Source organism: Gigantopelta aegis, chromosome 3, assembly GCF_016097555.1.
Source record: "Gigantopelta aegis isolate Gae_Host chromosome 3, Gae_host_genome, whole genome shotgun sequence".
In the NCBI taxonomy this organism is placed as follows: domain Eukaryota; kingdom Metazoa; phylum Mollusca; class Gastropoda; order Neomphalida; family Peltospiridae; genus Gigantopelta; species Gigantopelta aegis.
Window position 1 is genome coordinate 14,684,149 of NC_054701.1, and position 21,989 is coordinate 14,706,137.

General features: G+C 40.6%; 1 protein-coding gene across 3 annotated transcripts in view; it reads left to right on the forward strand.

Annotated features, from left to right (window-relative positions):
• The window catches only part of LOC121367559 (tubulin alpha-3 chain-like), a 54,250-nt gene extending 34,179 nt beyond the window's left edge, over nucleotides 1–20,071 (forward strand). For 2 of the 3 annotated variants that reach the window (XM_041491812.1, XM_041491813.1), the window contains exons 2-8: nucleotides 10,768–10,993; nucleotides 12,102–12,250; nucleotides 13,248–13,400; nucleotides 14,419–14,722; nucleotides 15,726–15,986; nucleotides 17,216–17,356; nucleotides 17,904–20,071. In XM_041491812.1, the coding sequence (XP_041347746.1) occupies nucleotides 10,768–10,993; nucleotides 12,102–12,250; nucleotides 13,248–13,400; nucleotides 14,419–14,722; nucleotides 15,726–15,986; nucleotides 17,216–17,356; nucleotides 17,904–18,028 (1,359 nt within the window). In that variant the 3' untranslated portion in view covers nucleotides 18,029–20,071. The remainder of the gene's footprint in view (nucleotides 1–10,767; nucleotides 10,994–12,101; nucleotides 12,251–13,247; nucleotides 13,401–14,418; nucleotides 14,723–15,725; nucleotides 15,987–17,215; nucleotides 17,357–17,903) is intronic. The other variant, XM_041491814.1, reaches the window with a different exon arrangement.
• Nucleotides 20,072–21,989: the final 1,918 nt, after the last annotated feature.

Sequence of the window (21,989 nt, forward strand, 5' to 3'; positions counted from 1 at the left end):
GCGCATGCCTGTCGTGGGCGTCAGTTATGACTTGTGCGTGTTCCTCCGCCCAAAACAGGAAAAGAGTAGGGAAGGGAAAAGAGGGGGCTCGCACACAAGTGTACAAAGTGCTCCTGTTCTCAAAAGATCCAGGCATATCGCCCGGCCTATGCCATCCGGCCTCAGACCACAATTAATTTCGCTATATGTTTCTATATAGCCTTAGTGGCTATAGCATTTTTATTAATATCAGCAGGCCCGTGAAGTTTTGTATGTACCTTTGCCTGCATGGGGGACACATACCCTGAAAAGGACAACCCCTGTTGTCCAGCTCTTTCTCCCAGCATATTGGTTTAAACAGATACACCCTCTAAACCAGGCCGGAGTACACCCATTTTACACAAAAAGCACTACTTTTGCATGGGCCGGAATTACCACAAACAAGTCTTCAATGTCAACAAGTTACACATGTTTACAAACTACATGCTATCCCCTGTCACTTCAGTCAAACAGTTGCCACTTCATAGCTGTCTGCCATGAAATAATCACAGTCAAACAGCAGACTACTTGCGCGGTGAAACTTCCGGATTTTGGACAACCAAATGGGAAGATAACTGTAATCTGAGGCCATCCAGGGACCAGGTCCAAGGGCGATACCGACAGTGATAAGAATGGTGATACATACGACTGGATTGTATATAGCTTTGACTGATATTCTTGTCGTGTCAAGTCAGACTAACTGTTAGTGTTAACCCCGAGCTTCGGTTACAAGGACATTGTATTAAGACTATATTATTAAGAAACGATTGTCGGTTAAAGCAATAAAAACAGAATAAATTGAAGTGTTCCTATCCACTGACGGTTGATATACTTCCATCTTGAGTAATGAGTGAATGAATGCCCAACGACACGCCAGCACGAAGGCTACTGGAGTCAAACAATGGTAAATATTATATGATGAACCATCTTGAGCAAGACCCCAGTCACCATCAGAACTCCTGCCCAGGACAACATACGGTGCTTTAACTTAGAACATACACTCTATGTAGATTATGTATGCATAAAATTTATCATATTATATTATTTTAACATTAATTAATATAACTGATCGAAAATAGAGGGGTTTTGGGGTCTTTCGTTGAGTTGTTTTTAACAGCTTAGACAATTAAAAATAAATAATATATAAATACATATTAGGGGCGTTAACAAAGGGGTAGGCCGAGTGGGGGTATTTGACAGTGTGTGTGTGTGTGTGTGTGTGTGTGTGTGTGTGTGTGTGTGTGTGTGTGTGTGTGACTAGAATGAGTTTGTACCTGGATTTTAGCTCTGTAGCCCTTGTTATCGGATGTAGTCTTAAACCAACTGTGCTTTTCCTTTTGGTTTTACATTTAAAAGTCATTGGCATGTGGCAACATGGCTCATGGGCTAACTAGATCCTGATGCGTCATTGTAATTGGAAATTCGTTCCTGTCAGGTTTATGAGATGTGCGTATTAAACGTGAGCCGAGGAAACCACTCGTGAAACTCGTCGAGGATACTTGACAGATTTGTCCGCGATGACCAGGTACGGCAGTTCAAACCGCACACACACACATTCATGTCGAGTGTCTGAGATATCTGCCCAGACAGTTGGCGTTGAAGAAGCTTGTCAACGTTCTGGTAGATGTTCAGTAAGGATTTGGTGGAGTGGCGGTTACACTGGCGTTAGGGCGATCTGGTTAGCAGTGGATGAAGGAAATGAAAGAAAGAAAGAAAAAAAAAGAAGGAAAGAAATTAGAAAAGAACAAAAACAAGAATTGCAATTAGAAAAAACATTAATAAATGGATGAAGAAGGACCTGGTGTCCAGTTAATGAAAGAGAAAGAAAGAAAGAAAGTAAAGAAAAATCGTAATTAAAAAAACAAATAAACAAATGGCTGAATAAACGAAGTCATGAATACCGGTATTTGTGGTCTAGTGGTTAAGTCATGTCATCAAGTTTGGGAGGTACAGGGTTCGCCTCCATGTAAAGACTAAGCTACAGAGAGTTGTATGTACCAGTCCGTTAACAACTATCCATTAACCCCGGTCCTGGGCAGACTACTCAGGTAAATTAATTGTATCAGCACGAAAATTAATATTTAAAAAAAAAATGAAACGAATGAATTTGTTGATGCACGTATAAAATGAGGACAGTACACAATGTTATTCTACATCTATTAATTTAAAGGGGAATGTATTGATGAAACAAATAAACAACTTCTGGCATTGATATAATTTTAAGCCAGTGCACCACGACTGGTATATCAAAGGCCGCGGTATGTACCACCCTGTCTGTGGGATGGTGCATATAAAAGATCTCTTGCTGCTAATCGAAAAGAGTAGCCCATGAAGTGGCGACAGCGGGTTTCCTCTCTCAATATCTGTGTGGTCCTTAACCATATGTCTGACGTCATATAACCATACATAAAATGTTTTATTAAATAAAACATTTCTTTCTCTCTTTTTTTTTTTTTGATATAATTTTAATTAATGTTAACATCTGTGAAAAATAAACGATTTGAGCGGAACAGTTCTGACCTTACTTCTTCACCCACCCTATTCACCCACGCAGTGAATTATTCCTGTCACGATTCTTGAAACCAAATACCAGTATTCAGGCTACAGCGTGTGCAATTCAACCTGTGTGAAAGTTCGTGTAAAAGATCCCCTGCTGCTGTTCTGTACGGATATACCCACGTGGTGGCTCTACCACTAACCTCTGTCCTGGACAAAGCACACACGACGTTAATATGCATGCCCATGACAGGCGTATTTGAACCAGTTGAATATCAGTACAAAAACATAACCCGTCTATCGCCCTACTGACAGTTTGTAGAGGAACTTTCAGAAAACCTATTATTTGCAGACGCCATTGTGTTCGCAGATGGCAAATGAATTTGGAACGCACATTCCTCAGTAGAGACCCAAACAAATGATACATCACTCCATTGATAGTCTGTGACTTTTACCGGAGTTTTGCGTCAGATTATCAATTTCTTGGTAAACAGTTTCTCAAAGACAACACCCTGTAAAGAACCTCACATGATAAATGGTTTTCTTCTAACGGAGCACGTACTAAGTACCAAAGTATAGCTAGTTATAAAGAGGTTTTATAAATACACATGGCGTCGTACGGTCAAACGGTAAGTATTTCTCTACTGGCTGCTTTTCAAGGATTCAGGTAGAATGTAGTTGCATAAGTATTGCCGGTGATTATATCTACAGACTTCGAACAAGTCTGCTGCATCTTCCAAACTTTAGACAGCAGACAGTGGTGCAGGGTTTGAAATGAGATTTGCACCATTGATGGGATTGATAAAGCGAAACAATTTATGGTTCAGGTTTTGTTTCAGGCTTTTATCTGTGATAAATTGTTTTGGTCGCAGCTATATTGTAATTGTTTTTGTAAGTGAGTAGATGGGTATGTTATCCAAAGAAAGTTCCAAGTTTTACGTTAAAGGGACATTCTGGAGTTTCCTGCAATTTTTAAGATGTTATCGACTGACAGAGACTTTTTAACGACTGTAATTACATATCAAATATATTTTTGTGCATAAAATATTAGTGGCTGTATAGTAAACGTGTTTCTGATCATTCTAATATTTGTACTAGGTTAAATTTCATTTTATTTCCTACAAAAAAACTTTTTTGTCTTACGTACGAAATTATCTGAAGACCAAATCCAGTTTGGGCTTCTTACAAATATTAAGACGACCAGAAACACATTAAATATACAGACATTGATATTCTAAACAAGAAAATATATTTATCATGTAAGTTTAATCGTAGAAATATTTTATTAGTCGGAAACATCTTACAAAATGGTGTATTCTGGTTGCATTTGCGTTTTCTCTGGAGAAATGGCAATTAATACAAATAGGAAGTTTAAAATGAAGAAGTGCTTTAAACTGGCTCTATCGAAGATACAATGTCATAACGGCTTCTTTCCGCCAAAAGTATTAACTTTGTTTCATAATGTAAAGGTTATACCTTCAACTATATGTGAATAAAATTATAATCAAATAATTTCATTCACTAGTAGAACAAAATAATTGTTTTGTAAAATCTTTTAGAGGATAACGGACTGGGTCCAGTAGTTTCCACTCAGAATACGTTTTACTGCTCAGTGGTGTGAGAGGGATGGGTGGGGGCGGTGTAAGATATAACAGTGATTACAGGTATTTAATTATTAACACCTGTTCAAGACATCCAACTCTGAGTGACTCAGATATGAGCCCAGACGGGTGTGCTTGAACCTTAATTGGATACAAACACGAAAATTAATAACAAAATTAATAACAAAATTAAATTAAAATTTAAAAAACGAATCAAAAGGGCAACAAAATCGTGTTTGAACTTTAATTGGATATAAACAAGAAAATTAATAACAAAATTAATAACAAAATTAAATTAAACTTTTAAAAACGAATCAAAAGGGCAACAAAATTGTTACAGACTTGTACAAATTTTCAATTAGAATAAGAGATATAATAATTTATTAACTGAAAATAGGTAAACGAAATGCGGTTGGATGTACGTATTATTCATTCAGCCATTGAAACTAACTCTGTGTTATTGACTGCATCTGGATACGAACCCATCCTCAAGCTCGATGGTTTAACCTTTAAAGCAGAAGCTAGCAAAAGGTCTGTCTGTAACTCTGTAACTCTAAGACACAGTAACCTTTTTTTTATAATGCTGTGAGTTGACTACAAACTGTGTACATCATTTCACTTCACAAGATACAAACCAGATGGCGTTTGATACTTATGCAACTTGTAGGGTCGGAAGAAATTTTCCCTTTTCATTCAGTTTCAATTTGCTTTGATGTTTATCAAGTTAAAATTGTCTCTTTTAAACGAAAATACTCAATTCCTAAACGCCACGACCCATACCTCTAGCAGTATTCCACGACCCATGCGTCTAGCAGTATTCCACGATCCATACGTCTAGTAGTATTCCACGACTCATACGTCTAGTAGTATTCCACGACCCATACGTCAAGTAGTATTCCACTACCCATACGTCTAGTAGTATTCCGCGACCCATACGTCTAGCAGTATTCCACTACCCATACGTCTAGTAGTATTCCGCGACCCATACGTCAAGCAGTATTCCACGACCCATACGTCAAGTAGTATTCCACGACTCATACGTCTAGTAGTATTCCGCGACCCATACGTCTAGCAGTATTCCACTACCCATACGTCTAGTAGTATTCCGCGACCCATACGTCTAGCAGTGTTCCACGACCCATACGTCAAGTAGTATTCCACGACTCATACGTCTAGTAGTGTTCCACGACCCATACGTCTAGCAGTATTCCACGACTCATACGTCTAGTAGTGTTCCACGACCCACACGTCTAGCAGTATTCCACGACTCATACGGCTAGTAGTGTTCCACGACCCACACGTCTAGCAGTATTCCACGACTCATACGTCTAGTAGTGTTACACGACCCACACGTCTAGCAGTATTCCACGACCCATACGTCTAGTAGTGTTCCACGACCCATACGTCTAGTAGTATTCCTCGACCCACACGTCTAGCAGTATTCCACGACCCACACGTCTAGTAGTATTCCACGACCCACACGTCTAGTAGTATTCCACGACCCATACGTCTAGCAGTATTCCACGACCCACACGTCTAGTAGTATCCCACGACTCATAGCCTACGACTAGTAGTATTCCACGACCCATACGTCTAGTAGTATCCCACGACCCATACGTCTAGTAGTATTCCACGACCAACACGTCTAGTAGTATTCCACGACCCATACGTCTAGTAGTATTCCACGACCCACACGTCTAGCAGTATTCCACGACTCATAGCCTACGACTAGTAGTATTCCACAACCCATACGTCTAGTAGTATCCCACGACCCATACGTCTAGTAGTATTCCACGACTCATACGTCTAGTATTCCACGACCCATACGTCTAGCAGTATTCCTCGACCCATACGTCTAGTAGTATTCCACGACCCATAGCCTACGTCTAGTAGTATTCCACGACCAATACGTCTAGCAGTATTCCTCGACCCATACGTCTAGCAGTATTCCACGACCCATACGTCTAGTATACCACGACCCATACGTCTAGCAGTATTCCACGACCCATACGTCAAGTAGTATTCTACGACCCATACGTCTAGTAGAATTCCACGACCCATACGTCAAGTAGTATTCCACGACCCATACGTCTAGTATTCCACAACCCATACGTCTAGCAGTATTCCACGACCCATACGTCTAGTAGTATTCCACGACCCATACGTCTAGTATTCCACGACCCATACATCTAGCAGTGTTCCACGACCCATATCTAGCAGTATTCCACGACCCATACGTCTAGCAGTATCCCACGACCCATACGTCTAGCAGTATTCCACGACCCATAGCCTACGTCTAGTATTATTCCACTACCCATAGCCTACGTCTAGTAGTATTGCACGACCCATAGCCTACGTCTAGTAGTATTCCACGACCCATACGTCTAGCAGTATTCCACGACCCACACATCTAGCAGTATTGCACGACCCATACGTCTAGCAGTATTCCACGACCCATACGTCTAGTAGTATTCCACGACCCATAGCCTACGTCTAGTAGTATTCCACGACCCATAGCCTACATCTAGTAGTATTCCACGACCCATACGTCTAGTAGTGTTCCACGACTCATACGTCTAGTAGTGTTCCACGACCCATACGTCTAGCAGTGTTCCACGACCCATACGTCTAGCAGTATTCCTCGACCCATACGTCTAGCAGTATTCCTCGACCCATACGTCTAGTAGTATTCCACGACCCATACGTCTAGTAGTGTTCCACGATCCATACGTCTAGTAGTATTCCTCGACCCATACGTTTAGCAGTATTCCACGACCCATACGTCTAGTAGTATTCCACGACCCATAGCCTACGTCTAGTAGTATTCCACGACCCATACGTCTAGCAGTATTCCTCTAACCATACGTCTAGCAGTATTCCACGACCCATACGTCTAGTATTCCATGACCCATACGTCTAGCAGTATTCCACGAACCATACGTCTAGTATTCCACGACCCATACGTCAAGTAGTATTCCACGACCCATACGTCTAGTATTCCACGACTCATACATCTAGCAGTGTTCCACCACCCATACGTCTAGCAGTATTCCACGACCCATACGTCTAGTAGTGTTCCACGACCCATACGTCTAGTAGTATTCCTCGACCCACACGTCTAGCAGTATTCCACGACCCATACGTCTAGCAGTATCCCACGACCCATACGTCTAGTAGTATTCCACGACCCATAGCCTACGTCTAGTAGTATTCCACGACCCATAGCCTACATCTAGTAGTATTCCACGACCCATACGTCTAGTAGTGTTCCACGACTCATACGTCTAGTAGTGTTCCACGACCCATACGTCTAGCAGTGTTCCACGACCCATACATCTAGTAGTATTCCACGACCCATACGTCTAGTAGTGTTCCTCGACCCATACGTCTAGCAGTATTCCTCGACCCATACGTCTAGTAGTATTCCACGACCCATACGTCTAGTATCCCACGACCCATACGTCTAGCAGTATTCCACGACCCATAGCCTACGTCTAGTATTATTCCACGACCCATAGCCTACGTCTAGTAGTATTCCACGACCCATAGCCTACGTCTAGTAGTATTCCACGACCCATACGTCTAGCAGTATTCCACGACCCACACATCTAGCAGTATTGCACGACCCATACGTTTAGCAGTATTCCACGACCCATACGTCTAGTAGTATTCCACGACCCATAGCCTACGTCTAGTAGTATTCCACGACCCATAGCCTACATCTAGTAGTATTCCACGACCCATACATCTAGTAGTGTTCCACGACTCATACGTCTAGTAGTGTTCCACGACCCATACGTCTAGCAGTGTTCCACGACCCATACGTCTAGCAGTGTTCCACGACCCATACGTCTAGCAGTATTCCTCGACCCATACGTCTAGTAGTATTCCACGACCCATACGTCTAGTAGTGTTCCACGATCCATACGTCTAGTAGTATTCCTCGACCCATACGTCTAGTAGTGTTCCACGACCCATACGTCTAGCAGTATTCCACGACCCATACGTCTAGTATTCCACGACCCATACGTTTAGCAGTATTCCACGACCCATACGTCTAGTAGTATTCCACGACCCATAGCCTACGTCTAGTAGTATTCCACGACCCATACGTCTAGCAGTATTCCTCTACCCATACGTCTAGCAGTATTCCACGACCCATACGTCTAGTATTCCACGACCCATACGTCTAGCAGTATTCCACGAACCATACGTCTAGTAGTATTCCACGACCCATAGCCTACGTCTAGTAGTATTCCACGACCCATATGTCTAGTAGTATTTCACGACCCATACGTCTAGTAGTATTCCACCACCCATACGTCTAGTAGTATTCCACCACCCATACGTCTAGTAGTATTCCACGACCCATAGCCTACGACTAGTAGTATTCCACGAACCATACGTCTAGTAGTATCCCACGACCCATACGTCTAGTATTATTCAACGACCCATACGTCTAGCAGTATTCACGACCCATACGTCTAGTATTCCACGACCCATACGTCTAGTAGTATTCCACGACCCATACGTCTAGTAGTCCACGACCCATACGTCTAGCAGTGTTCCACGACCCATATGTCTAATAGTCTTCCACGACCCATACGTCTAGCAGTGTTCCACGACCCATACGTCTAGCAGTGTTCCACGACCCATACGTCTAGCAGTGTTCCACCACCCATACGTCTAGCAGTGTTCCACCACCCATACGTCTAGCAGTGTTCCACCACCCATACGTCTAGCAGTGTTCCACCACCCATACGTCTAGCAATGTTCCACCACCCATACGTCTAGCAGTGTTCCACCACCCATACGTCTAGCAGTGTTCCACCACCCATACGTCTAGTAGTATTCCACGACCCATAGCCTACGTCTAGTAGTATTCCACGACCCATAGCCTACATCTAGTAGTATTCCACGACCCATACGTCTAGTAGTGTTCCACGACTCATACGTCTAGTAGTGTTCCACGACCCATACGTCTAGCAGTGTTCCACGACCCATACGTCTAGCAGTATTCCTCGACCCATACGTCTAGCAGTATTCCTCGACCCATACGTCTAGCAGTATTCCTCGACCCATACGTCTAGTAGTATTCCACGACCCATACGTCTAGTATCCCACGACCCATACGTCTAGCAGTATTCCACGACCCATAGCCTACGTCTAGTATTATTCCACGACCCATAGCCTACGTCTAGTAGTATTCCACGACCCATAGCCTACGTCTAGTAGTATTCCACGACCCATACGTCTAGCAGTATTCCACGACCCACACATCTAGCAGTATTCCACGACCCATACGTTTAGCAGTATTCCACGACCCATACGTCTAGTAGTATTCCACGACCCATAGCCTACGTCTAGTAGTATTCCACGACCCATAGCCTACATCTAGTAGTATTCCACGACCCATACATCTAGTAGTGTTCCACGACTCATACGTCTAGTAGTGTTCCACGACCCATACGTCTAGCAGTGTTCCACGACCCATACGTCTAGCAGTGTTCCACGACCCATACGTCTAGCAGTATTCCTCGACCCATACGTCTAGTAGTATTCCACGACCCATACGTCTAGTAGTGTTCCACGATCCATACGTCTAGTAGTATTCCTCGACCCATACGTCTAGTAGTGTTCCACGACCCATACGTCTAGCAGTATTCCACGACCCATACGTCTAGTATTCCACGACCCATACGTTTAGCAGTATTCCACGACCCATACGTCTAGTAGTATTCCACGACCCATTGCCTACGTCTAGTAGTATTCCACGACCCATACGTCTAGCAGTATTCCACGACCCATACGTCTAGTATTCCACGACCCATACGTCTAGCAGTATTCCACGAACCATACGTCTAGTAGTATTCCACGACCCATAGCCTACGTCTAGTAGTATTCCACGACCCATATGTCTAGTAGTATTTCACGACCCATACGTCTAGTAGTATTCCACCACCCATACGTCTAGTAGTATTCCACCACCCATACGTCTAGTAGTATTCCACGACCCATAGCCTACGACTAGTAGTATTCCACGAACCATACGTCTAGTAGTATCCCACGACCCATACGTCTAGTATTATTCAACGACCCATACGTCTAGCAGTATTCACGACCCATACATCTAGTATTCCACGACCCATACGTCTAGTAGTATTCCACGACCCATACGTCTAGTAGTCCACGACCCATACGTCTAGCAGTGTTCCACGACCCATATGTCTAATAGTCTTCCACGACCCATACGTCTAGCAGTGTTCCACGACCCATACGTCTAGCAGTGTTCCACGACCCATACGTCTAGCAGTGTTCCACCACCCATACGTCTAGCAGTGTTCCACCACCCATACGTCTAGCAATGTTCCACCACCCATACGTCTAGCAGTGTTCCACCACCCATACGTCTAGCAATGTTCCACCACCCATACGTCTAGCAGTGTTCCACCACCCATACGTCTAGCAGTGTTCCACCACCCATACGTCTAGCAATGTTCCACCACCCATACGTCTAGCAGTGTTCCGCCACCCATACGTCTAGCAGTATTCCACGACCCATACGTCTAGCAGTATTCCACGACCAATACGTCTAGTAGTATTCCACGACCCATAGCCCACGTCTAAACCACTATTAATGTTTTGTTTTCAGCGTGAATGTATTTCTATCCACGTGGGTCAGGCCGGCGTGCAGATCGGCAATGCGTGCTGGGAGCTGTACTGTTTGGAGCATTCCATTCACCCGAACGGACAGATGGACCACGAGAAGATGACCATGTCCAATGGGGACGAGTCCTTTAACACGTTCTTCAGCGAGACGAGCGCCGGAAAGCACGTGCCACGTGCAGTGTACGTGGATCTCGAGCCGAGCGTAGTAGGTGAGTCACGTGATTATTCAGGCGCCAGTTTCACAGAAAACATCGTGTAATTTGTCTTTTTGCGTGTTATTTATTTCCGCAATCATGTACTATATACAGGGGCAGATCGAGGGGAGCCAGGGGCCGCCCCCCCCCCCTACATAAATTATGCGATAATTACAATTTTATTATATATTAATTTTCATTTTTTTACGATCCCCTCCAAAACTCCCCCAAAGTTCCCTTGGCATTCCACCTCATGTCACTGGGGCTCTCCGTAAATGGATTTTCTGGATCCGCCACTGATCTACTACATCGACAGCTCGATAGTTAGACACATTCTTGTGGAAATAGAATATTCAAAATGAATTCCTTCCGTTGCATGATATCTTTATAGAGCCATATCTCATGGCAGTAAAAAAAAAAGGACAACAGTAAACAAGGTACAGCTAGATAATGGCACTTTCAAATGTGTTAGTTGAGTTAATAGAAGCTTGCTTCTACAGCAGTGGTTCGCGTGTTAATGAGCATTTAAAGTTTTGGTTCACAAGTCCAATGTCTTTTTACAGAAAATGACTTAGGAGGAGCTAATGTGCAGTATTTTCAAGGTATCTAAGAGTTGGAGCTAATGTGCAGTATTTTCAAGGTATCTAAGAGTTGGAGCTAATGTGCAGTATTTTCAAGGTATCTAAGAGTTGGAGCTAATGTGCAGTATTTTCAAGGTATCTAAGAGTTGGAAGTGTGGGGAAGTGTCTATAAAATAATCATTGCCTCTAATGGGAAAATGTTGCGGGTTTCCTCGAAGACCATGTAAAGATGTTTGACACATCCAATAGCCGATGTCAATAAATCAATGTCTGACACATCCAACAGCCGATGTCAATAAATCAATGTCTGACACATCCAACAGCCGATGTCAATAAATCAATGTGCCGTAATGATGTCATTAAACAAAACACATTTTAACTAGTTCAGAGCTGAAACGCTGTCCCCCCCCCACCCCCCCCCCCCCCAAAAAAAAAAAAAACACAAACATACATTATTTGCCACTACATCCTTCATCTACAACATTTCTTGTCTTGATCTTTCCACGTGTTAAAGTATCTGTGGTTGTCATTGTGTGTTACAGACGAGGTGAGGATGGGCACCTACAAACAGCTGTTTCACCCTGAACAGCTGATCAGCGGGAAGGAGGATGCCGCCAATAATTACGCCAGGGGGCACTACACGGTTGGCAAGGAGATCGTGGACCTCGTTCTGGATCGGATCAGAAAGATGGTTAGTGCTCAGACGCGGTGATACGTGTAGGCAGTCCGGAGTTTGTAACAATTAAAATAAACATTGGATTAAACTAGTCACATTTAATACATCTCATGATAGTCTAGGTAATCAAATCTGTTTTTAAAAATGTAGTGGAAGAATAAAACATTATACTGTTTAATGCATTTGTGATGTCTTTTGACCCAGTTATGTTAATTCTGTTTGGCAAATGGAAGATTAACAGAATTAGGATAACCACAAATGCATTAAATACTAGAATACCCATACTAATATTGATATTTTAAAAGCAAGAAAATGCAGGTTGTATTTGCGTAAAGCATATATTAAAGGGACAGACCCTAGTGTTTAAACACTAAGGCATATGTTTCACCTAGACCTTAGTTTCAATCCGTAAAATAGACACTAAGTTTGGAATGAATGAATGAATGAATGAATGTTTAACGACACCCCAGCACGAAAAATACATCGGCTATTGGGTGTCAAACTATGGTAATGCAAATGTTAAGGTTAATTTACAAATCTGTAACAAATTTGGATACAAAAAAGTGAAACAAGAATCTGTGACGATAAAATACCCTTAAAATAGACTAAAACGGGGCTTCATAATTGTTACTTCTAAGACGCACGTACGTTTTTAAAAATATGAAAAATGCATTTCTGGTATTAGAAACACCGGGATGACTAGAAACACCTCGGTTGTACGGAAATGGATAATCTAAACAATAAAATGTAAGTAATGTTTGACTTCGGTGATCATAAACGGCTCTAATAGTGAAAAACATGCCTTAGTGTTTAAAAACTAGGGTATAAGCATTGCCTCTTGAATTAGATTGCATTAATAACAAAGTGTTGATTATGATATTTAAAAAACCAAAAACAATTAGTGTGATATGTATTAGAGTGGCACTTCAACTATTTAGTTCTCTGTGTTTTTATTTGTATTACTACTAAATAATGAACTAATTACATGTTTGTTTTGGGTTTTTTATTTCAGGCGGACAACTGTACAGGTCTCCAAGGATTCTTAGTGTTTCACAGTTTTGGTGGCGGAACCGGAAGTGGGTTCTCTTCACTACTTATGGAGCGACTGTCTGTGGATTATGGGAAGAAATCCAAGCTGGAGTTTGCGATATACCCAGCTCCACAGGTATATCTAGATTATAGACTAGTAATATATAGGTCCATAGTTTGACAAGGAAGCTAGCTATATGTTTTGCCTTTGGGAGTGCCAATTCCTTATTATTCAGAGAACCTTTGTCAGCTAACTCCACATCTCAGTCTTTGCTAATTTGTGGCTGTCATACATATGGCCTTCCCTGTCAACTATTCTGTACGCATACTATGGGCATATGGTTGTGGACGGAAGGTACCTATCTCTTTAGGCTATCATATATATGGCCTTCCCTGTCAAATATTCTGTACGCATACTATGGGCATATGGTTGTGGACGGAAGGTACCTATCTCTTGAGGCTATCTGTACGCATACTATGGGCATATGGTTGTGGACGGAAGGTACTTATCTCTTGAGGCTATCATATATATGGCCTTCCCTGTCAACTATTCTGTACGCATACTATGGGCATATGGAGTATTTAGTGTTTATTTCTCCTGTATTGCTATATAAATATCGGTGACCAGTTGATAACTGTAGTGGTCATGATGCAATTCTAAACATAAAATCAAGATTCCTAATAACTGCTTTTGTCCTATAGGTTAAACATTGGAGTGCCGATTTGGTTTTGTTGTTGCTTGTGGTGGTTTTCATTTGATAGTGGTGTGTTGCTGTTGTTGATGATGATGATGATGTTGATGATGATGATGATGATGATGATGAAGATCATATTGATGTTTAAGATGTTTACGGTCATGGTGGTGATGGTGATGGTAATATTGCCTTCGAATTGAGTATTTGACAGTATTGACCCTCCCTACGATTGACTGTACGTAGATATTTCGGTTCACCGTGAGGTTAATGTCCTTCCCTGTCAACTATACGTATTCTATGGGCACATGGAGTAGTTAGTGGTTGTTTGTCTACTGTGTTGTTATAATTGTCAGTGACTACCTGCCAAATGTCAGTTGTCATTCGAATTCATCCCATCCATTTTCAAATTTTAAAAAATATTAAATATTAAATTAATATCATATTTATCTGTACCACCAGATCTCAACCGCCGTCGTGGAACCGTACAACTCCATCCTGACGACGCACACGACGCTGGAGCACTCAGACTGCGCCTTCATGGTAGACAACGAGGCCATCTACGACATCTGCCGCCGCAACCTCGACATCGATCGCCCCAGCTACACCAACCTGAACCGCTTGATCGGACAGATCGTTTCGTCGATCACGGCGTCGCTCAGGTTCGACGGCGCCCTCAACGTCGACCTCACAGAGTTCCAGACCAACCTCGTGCCCTATCCCAGAATTCATTTCCCCTTGGTGACGTACGCGCCAATTGTCTCGGGTAAATATAACTGGATGAGGTCACTCGACAATGATTAAAAATTTATATTTTGACATATTTTGTAATGTTGCAAATGCCATATTTCGCTATTGGTTTTTTTTTTTTTTTTTTTTTTTTTTTAGTTTTAGTTGTTTTTGATTGTGTTGTTTTAATTTATTTATGATAAATAATCTTTGTATAATCAACTGAAAAATAAAATTGCAATATGCTGCAAACCTTAGCGAAAAATATACAATACATAGACAATATCTACATAACATATCCATTAAAAAGGAAACAGTTTTTTGTCAAGATTGAGATGCCAAATTCAACATGTGACAACATATGTTAAACAGTCGGTCACCGGCCTTATTGGTTTTTGCAATAACATCAATTTGTACAAAATACATGTAGTATTCAAGTAGTAGTAGTACATTGTTTGCCTTGGATGCTTATTTTTTGTGAAAATGTAATTTAAGGTATAATCTTAAACTTTATTTCACAAGAAAAATGAGTAAATATATTTGGTCAGTATGCAACTTCAAGACTTCTCCTATATTGGGAAATCTTTAAAAATATTATTGGTAATAAATCTTAAGCATATCCGCCGAACTCCCCAATATCTACATGCTTCAGCCGTGCCTGATCGCGTTATTGCTTTCCAACTCTTTGAGAATGAAACTTGCTACTTTGATGAATATACGATGTTGAATTCTTCATAAAACCACTGATGGCTGACAGTGCATTACAATTTTGATATTCTCGACTTTATTATTCATAAGTTATGTTTGGGATCTCTGGATAGAAGGGCGATATATCATCGGATCGATCCTCACCTCCAATAGATCCATTGGTTTTGTCCTGTCCTGTTTAATACCCCATATGTGGTATTTTTAAGACTGCCCTATATGTGGTAGGCCTAAGATCAAGATAATTAATTTTGTTACTTTAAAAAAAAACATTTCGTTTTGTTTCTTTTTTCTTTTTCCTTTTTGTTTTTTTCACTGCTTATTTTATGTTTCAGCTGAAAAAGCTTTCCACGAGCAGATGTCTGTGTCTGAAATTACCAACGCCTGCTTCGAGCCCGCCAATCAGATGGTCAAGTGTGACCCACGTCACGGAAAGTACATGGCGTGCTGCATGCTGTACCGTGGTGACGTCGTGCCCAAGGACGTCAACGCCGCCATCGCCACCATCAAGACGAAGCGCTCCATTCAGTTCGTTGACTGGTGCCCGACGGGATTCAAAGTCGGAATCAACTACCAGCCTCCAACGGTCGTCCCAGGTCGGTTACCAATTGTCGCCCATTAAATGCAGTCTCTTAATTTGAAAGTAATACCGGTCTCGGTGGCGTAGTGGTTAAGTCATCGGACTACAGGCTGGTAGGTACAGGGTTCGCAGCCCGATACCGGCTCTCACCCAGAGCGAGTTCTTAAGGGCTCAATGACCACTACACCTTCTTCTCTCTCACTAACCACTAACTAACATCTAACCCACTTTCCTGGGTAGACAGCTCAGATAGCTTGAGGTATGTACCCAGGACAGCGTGATTGAACCTTAATTGGATATAAGCATGGAAATAAGTTGAAATGAAAAAATGCAATATAAAATTATTTATTATATTTTTCTTTAAAATATAAACATTATACCTTCAGATACAAGGCCTTAAAGAATTGCCAGTAAATAATTTAATGTACAAGTAGAAACAAAAACATTGTTGGAGAATCTTGAGAGGATGCACGACGGAACTGGGCGAGTTTTGTTGAGGCGAACACTCCATAACGTTATGTCAGGCGTGCTTGAATATTTATTACCACCGTGATAAAACAGGAATCTAGTCGTACTGAACGCAACCCTGTTTATACAGAGTGCAAGTGTTGCAGGGTGTAGTGAAAGTTGATTTATCTGTACGTAGCACAAGCAAAATAAAGTTTCGATATGCTCGGATTATGTATGAATAGATTGTGTGTGGATTGATTAATTTGTAGTTATTTATCATAAATGTAAAATAGTAACCAGATATTGCGTCAGAATTGGTCACATTATTACGGCGAGTTTTTAGAAGTAAATAAAATTTAATTTTTTGGAGTGGTGGAAAGGACCCTGGTTATTTTATTTAAACATGAACATGTCTTGTTTTAGCAAGATGACCTTTGACACAAATTATCTTGTTTATAAGAGCCAACCCTTGACCCCCGTGTAGTATTTGTTGTCTTGTTTTTAGAAGACGACCTTTAACCTTGACCTTTATGTTTTGTGGACGCGACCTTTGACCCCATATTAGTGTGTGTTGTCTTGTTTTGAGGAGACGACTTTTGACTCCCTATTAATGCTTGTCTTGTTTTGACATGACCTTTGACCCTCTGACCTTTGACCCCTACTTGTGTTTGTCTTGTTTTAAGGAGGCGACCGTTGACCGTGACCTTTGACTAGTGTTTGTTGTCTTGTTTGGACGATACATCCTTTGACTCCTGACCTTTGACCGCCTACTAGTGTTTGTTGTCTTGTTTTGAGGAGGCGACCTAGCCAGGGTACAGAGAGCGGTGTGTATGTTGAGCAACACGACGGCCATAGCGGAGGCGTGGGCCCGGCTCGATCACAAGTTCGACCTCATGTACGCCAAGCGAGCTTTCGTCCACTGGTATGTCGGGGAAGGTATGTAACTCTGGCTCCTAATGTTTATTATTATTATAACAGCTAGAATAGTAAACGAGTTAACCACTTACTGAGTAAAATAAAGTGCTCTTCTCAAATTAAAATAAATGTTTAAGGGATATAAATCCATACTCATACGTCTTAAGGGTTTAAGTATTTCAGCTGTATTATGTTTTCGCTGATGATTTTTTTTTCGACTAATATTGTATCGAAAACTGATTTAAAGACACTATTGAAAGTATTGCTAAAACTTTGTTTTATTCATTTAAATAATTTTAAAAAGCAGTAAAGTTCTATTTATTGTGGGGTTGTTTTTTTAATATTTGAAGAATTGTATTCAATAATTTAATACAAATTTAACTATAGAATGGTATATGTCAACGCTTTATAAATATTTCATGATTTCATAGTGTGAAGTGAAAGTAGTTTTTGCTGACGTTAACTCATTTGCATAGTTATTGGATAATTTACATCTGCGTTATCACAAAGTAGTTATACATATTACGCCCCTTTATATCTGTCACAGATAACCTTATTATTGTGTCAGGGATGGAGGAAGGCGAGTTCTCGGAGGCGCGTGAGGATCTCGCAGCTCTGGAGAAAGACTACGAGGAAGTGGGCGTGGACTCGGCGGAGGAGATCGTTGACGAGGAGGAGGGGGAAGAGTATTGATTGACGTTCCGTTCAGCCAGTGATGTCACGACACACAGATTCATTAGCCAATGATTAGCGGGTGGGGCGGAGTAATAGAAACCAGTGTATTCTCTGGAAATAACACCATAACAACTTTCTTTCTTTTTCTTTTTAATTTAGGATCGCGCCTATAACTCTTTTATCACAAATAATAAAGGTAAATTTGTATAATAATGTGATTAATCGTGCGTTCAAGACAGATTAGTGCCTTAATTTGTATCCTATGTCTTTGAAAGAGTAGCAGCTTATATTAAAGTCATCCAGTGTGTGTGACATTTGAACAGCATTGAAACTCAAACGTTTAAAATATGTAAGATAATACAAATTATGTTTCTTGTGACTTTGACCTTGGCATTATTCGGGTGTGTCCAACAAATTTTGACGATCTAATCGATCCACTTAGAAATACTGACAAACATGTGGAACAAAGCAACATATAATATTATATATTAGAGACAAGAGGGATGTGAAGAAAACACAGATACTTTGACGTCATTTTCGGGATTATGACGAATTTTAAGAAAACATTACTATGCTCAAACATTGTCTTCGTTTATTAGTGCAATACTTGTTTCACTAAAATATGCATGTGCTTATTTTGCGAATTTTTTTTTATGCAATATACATTTTTTTTTTATGTTTAAAACTTTACTAATGTAATATATTTTGTATGATATTGGACCATCATGTTCATTACTTATTTACATCCATGTATGGAAAATACTTGCTAAAATTATTTTGCACATTTATTATACACTTTTTTATACGATGTACTAGGCTTTTGTTAGATGTGTGTACGTATTGTTGTAAATGTGAGTTGATTTCTTTGAGTGTGCGGTGAGCAGTAACATGAAAATAAAAATATTAATAGTAGGAGACGACGTTGTAAAGGTTCCATTCAGTGAAAATTACACGAAAGACTGAGTTGTCGGTTTTTCAAATTGGTTGTGTGTGATTTATTTATTTACTTATTTATTTATTTATTTATTTATTTCTCTAAGACTATATGCCAAAATTACCAAATGTCTGACATCCAATAGCTGATGATTAATAAATCAACGTACTCTAGTGGTGTCGTTAAAAAAGTTATGTATTATTTATTTATTTACTTACTCGCTGGAAAAATGTTCCTGTACACCAAATAAATGTATACAGATTTGAATTTATTTGAAATCTGGTCATGAAATTAGGTGAAAGTAATCGTGTAACTATTCCCTTCTTTATTTCAGAGATATTCTGTTAATTGTATGAGCTGTTCGCGCTTGTTGCGTACAACTTGTCTTAATTGCATTTCGGATCACGTGATCTTTTTTGTTTTTTTACATCATTTTGTTTTTTTATCATTGGACGCATAGTATAGGTTCTTCTCTCAGACATTTTTTTTATCTTGGTATCTGATCTGCGTCAACGTGATGCCATACTTCTCAGAAAATGAACGTCTTCGAGCTATGGGTATGCTTGAGGTTGGAACGGCACAAACAGCTGTTACTAGACGTTTAGATGTCTATTACAGTTCATAAGAACGCCATATAGATGTCAACAACAGTTTAGCAATACTAGAGATTTTCCACGTTTAAGAATTTTACTAGAGATTTTTCACGTTACGTCTATAGACCAGGCTAGTACTTGCACCTATGGAATCATTTGGAAGCGACATGCCTGAAATTCCGAAACAACCTTGAGCGTTATATAGCCGAAGAACTACGCAACTGGGTACGTGATCACAAAATATGACCGCGACCGTTCAGCAGCATGTAATCCCGTTACAACGTCACCGACGGCACACCAAGCATGGTGTTGACAACACTTTAGTATTGGTATACATTTTAAGAGAATTTACTTTCTGCTAATGTTTTTCTTTTTTGTGAGGACTTCCTCAGATTTTTACCAACATTTTTAGCTTCGTTTTCGGAAGCTAGTTTCCTTATTTTTTTGTTTTTCTTTGAAGCTGAAATTGATTCATTTTATGACAACTGTCATTAGACAGATTACAGCAAAAACCAAATAAATGTAGATTTCAAACCTCTTGCTTTATTTTGTTTGTTTTACTTCTTATGGTGTTTTTACATGGAAGGAAGGAAATGTTTTATCAACGCATTTTATTTACGGTTATATGGCGTCGGACATATGATTAAGGACCACACAGATATTGAGAGAGGAAACCCGTTGTCGCCATTTCATGGGCTACTCTCTTCTATTAGCAGCAAGGAATATTTTATATGCACCATCCCACAAACAGGACAGTACATACCACGGCTATTGTTACACCAGTTGTGGAGCACTGGCTGGAACGAGAAATAGGCCAATGGGCCCACTGACGGGGATCGATCCTAGACCGATCACGCATCAGGCGAGCGCTGTACCACTGAGCTACGTCTCTCCCTCGTGTTTTTACAAATGACAGTGTTACGAAGGAGTATAGATTTGGGGATTCAGCTCAGTCGGTGAAGTGCTCGCTGGAAGTGCTTGCGTCGCAGAATGGAACCACCTCGGTGGATCCATTCAACAGATTGGGTTTTTCCTCGTTCCAATCAGTACCACAACTGGTCAAAGGCCTTGGTATGTGTTTTCCTGTCCGTGGGAAAGTACATATAAAAGATCCCTTGCAGCATTAGGAAAGATGTAGCTGGTTTTCTCTGAATTACCAAATGTTTGACATCCAATAGCCAATATACAAGAGTATAGATTTCACCAAACGTTTTTAACTGTTGTTTTTTCGGGGGGGGGGGGGGGTTCGGTTTTGAGGGGTTTCTTGGGGTTTTTTTGTTTATCTTGGGAAGTTTTGCTTTTCTTTCTTTTCTGTTCTTTTATTGTTGTTTTTGGATTTTTTTAATGTTTTGTTTTGCTTTTCTTTCTTTCTTTTTTTTTTTTTTTTTTTTTGGGGGGGGGGGGTAAGAAGGGATTCACGCTGGGGTTTGGCTAAAGCTGTAATGTCGCCTGTCGCCAAGACAGTGCTATTAAATTTAGCATTGGATCGAAAAGGTTTGGTCGTGTCATGTCATAACTATAGTCCGTCCCACGGGGAACGCAATTTTTCATACTGTGGAATTTACTACAAGTTATTTATTTCTGAGCCGATTGTTATCTAAATTGCACACAAAAATAGTATATGTTTCTTATCTCCAAAACACTTTTACTTTTCTTTTTACATAAAACCAAACTAAAATTATTTACTAAAAACATTTTTGTAGGAAAATGAGACTATAGGTGGAATCTAAATCAACAAACAACACGCTTCATCGAGCATGTGTGGTTCCATTCACTGAATGGCCTTGGTGAATAATGCGAGGAGTACACCATACAAAAATAAAATATATATACACCCCAACACATATAATAATATACTTCGACAGTTTTCAACATAATATTATTTTATGGCCATTTCGACACTTTTGGACTTGAGAGATCAAAAGATCAAGAAAGTTATTATATGGTCATTTCTACACTGTATCGAGAGAGAGGTAGGGGTGGGAGGGTGTGCGGGAGGAGGTGAGAGAGAGAGAGAGAGAGAGAGAGAGAGAGAGAGAGAGAGAGAGAGAGAGAGAGAAGTACATACCACGGCCTTTGATATATCAAACACCACGACTGGTATATCAAAGGTCGTGGTATGTACCACTCTGTCTGTGGGATGGTGCATATAAAAGATACCTTGCTGCTAATCGAAAACAGTAGCCCATGAAGTGGCGACAGCGGGTTTCCTCTCTCAATATCTGTGTGGTCCTTAACCATAATTATGTCTGACGCCATATAACCGTAAATAAAATGTGTTGAGTGCGTCGTTAAATAAAACATTTCTTTCTTTGATATATCAATTGTGGATCATTATTTAAGGATTTGGGGAAAACCATATCACACCTCAATCGAGTACTGCGCTACATCCAGCCCGTGTTATTTGGAGATTTGGAAGACTAAATTTAATGTACATGGTAAGATAATACAA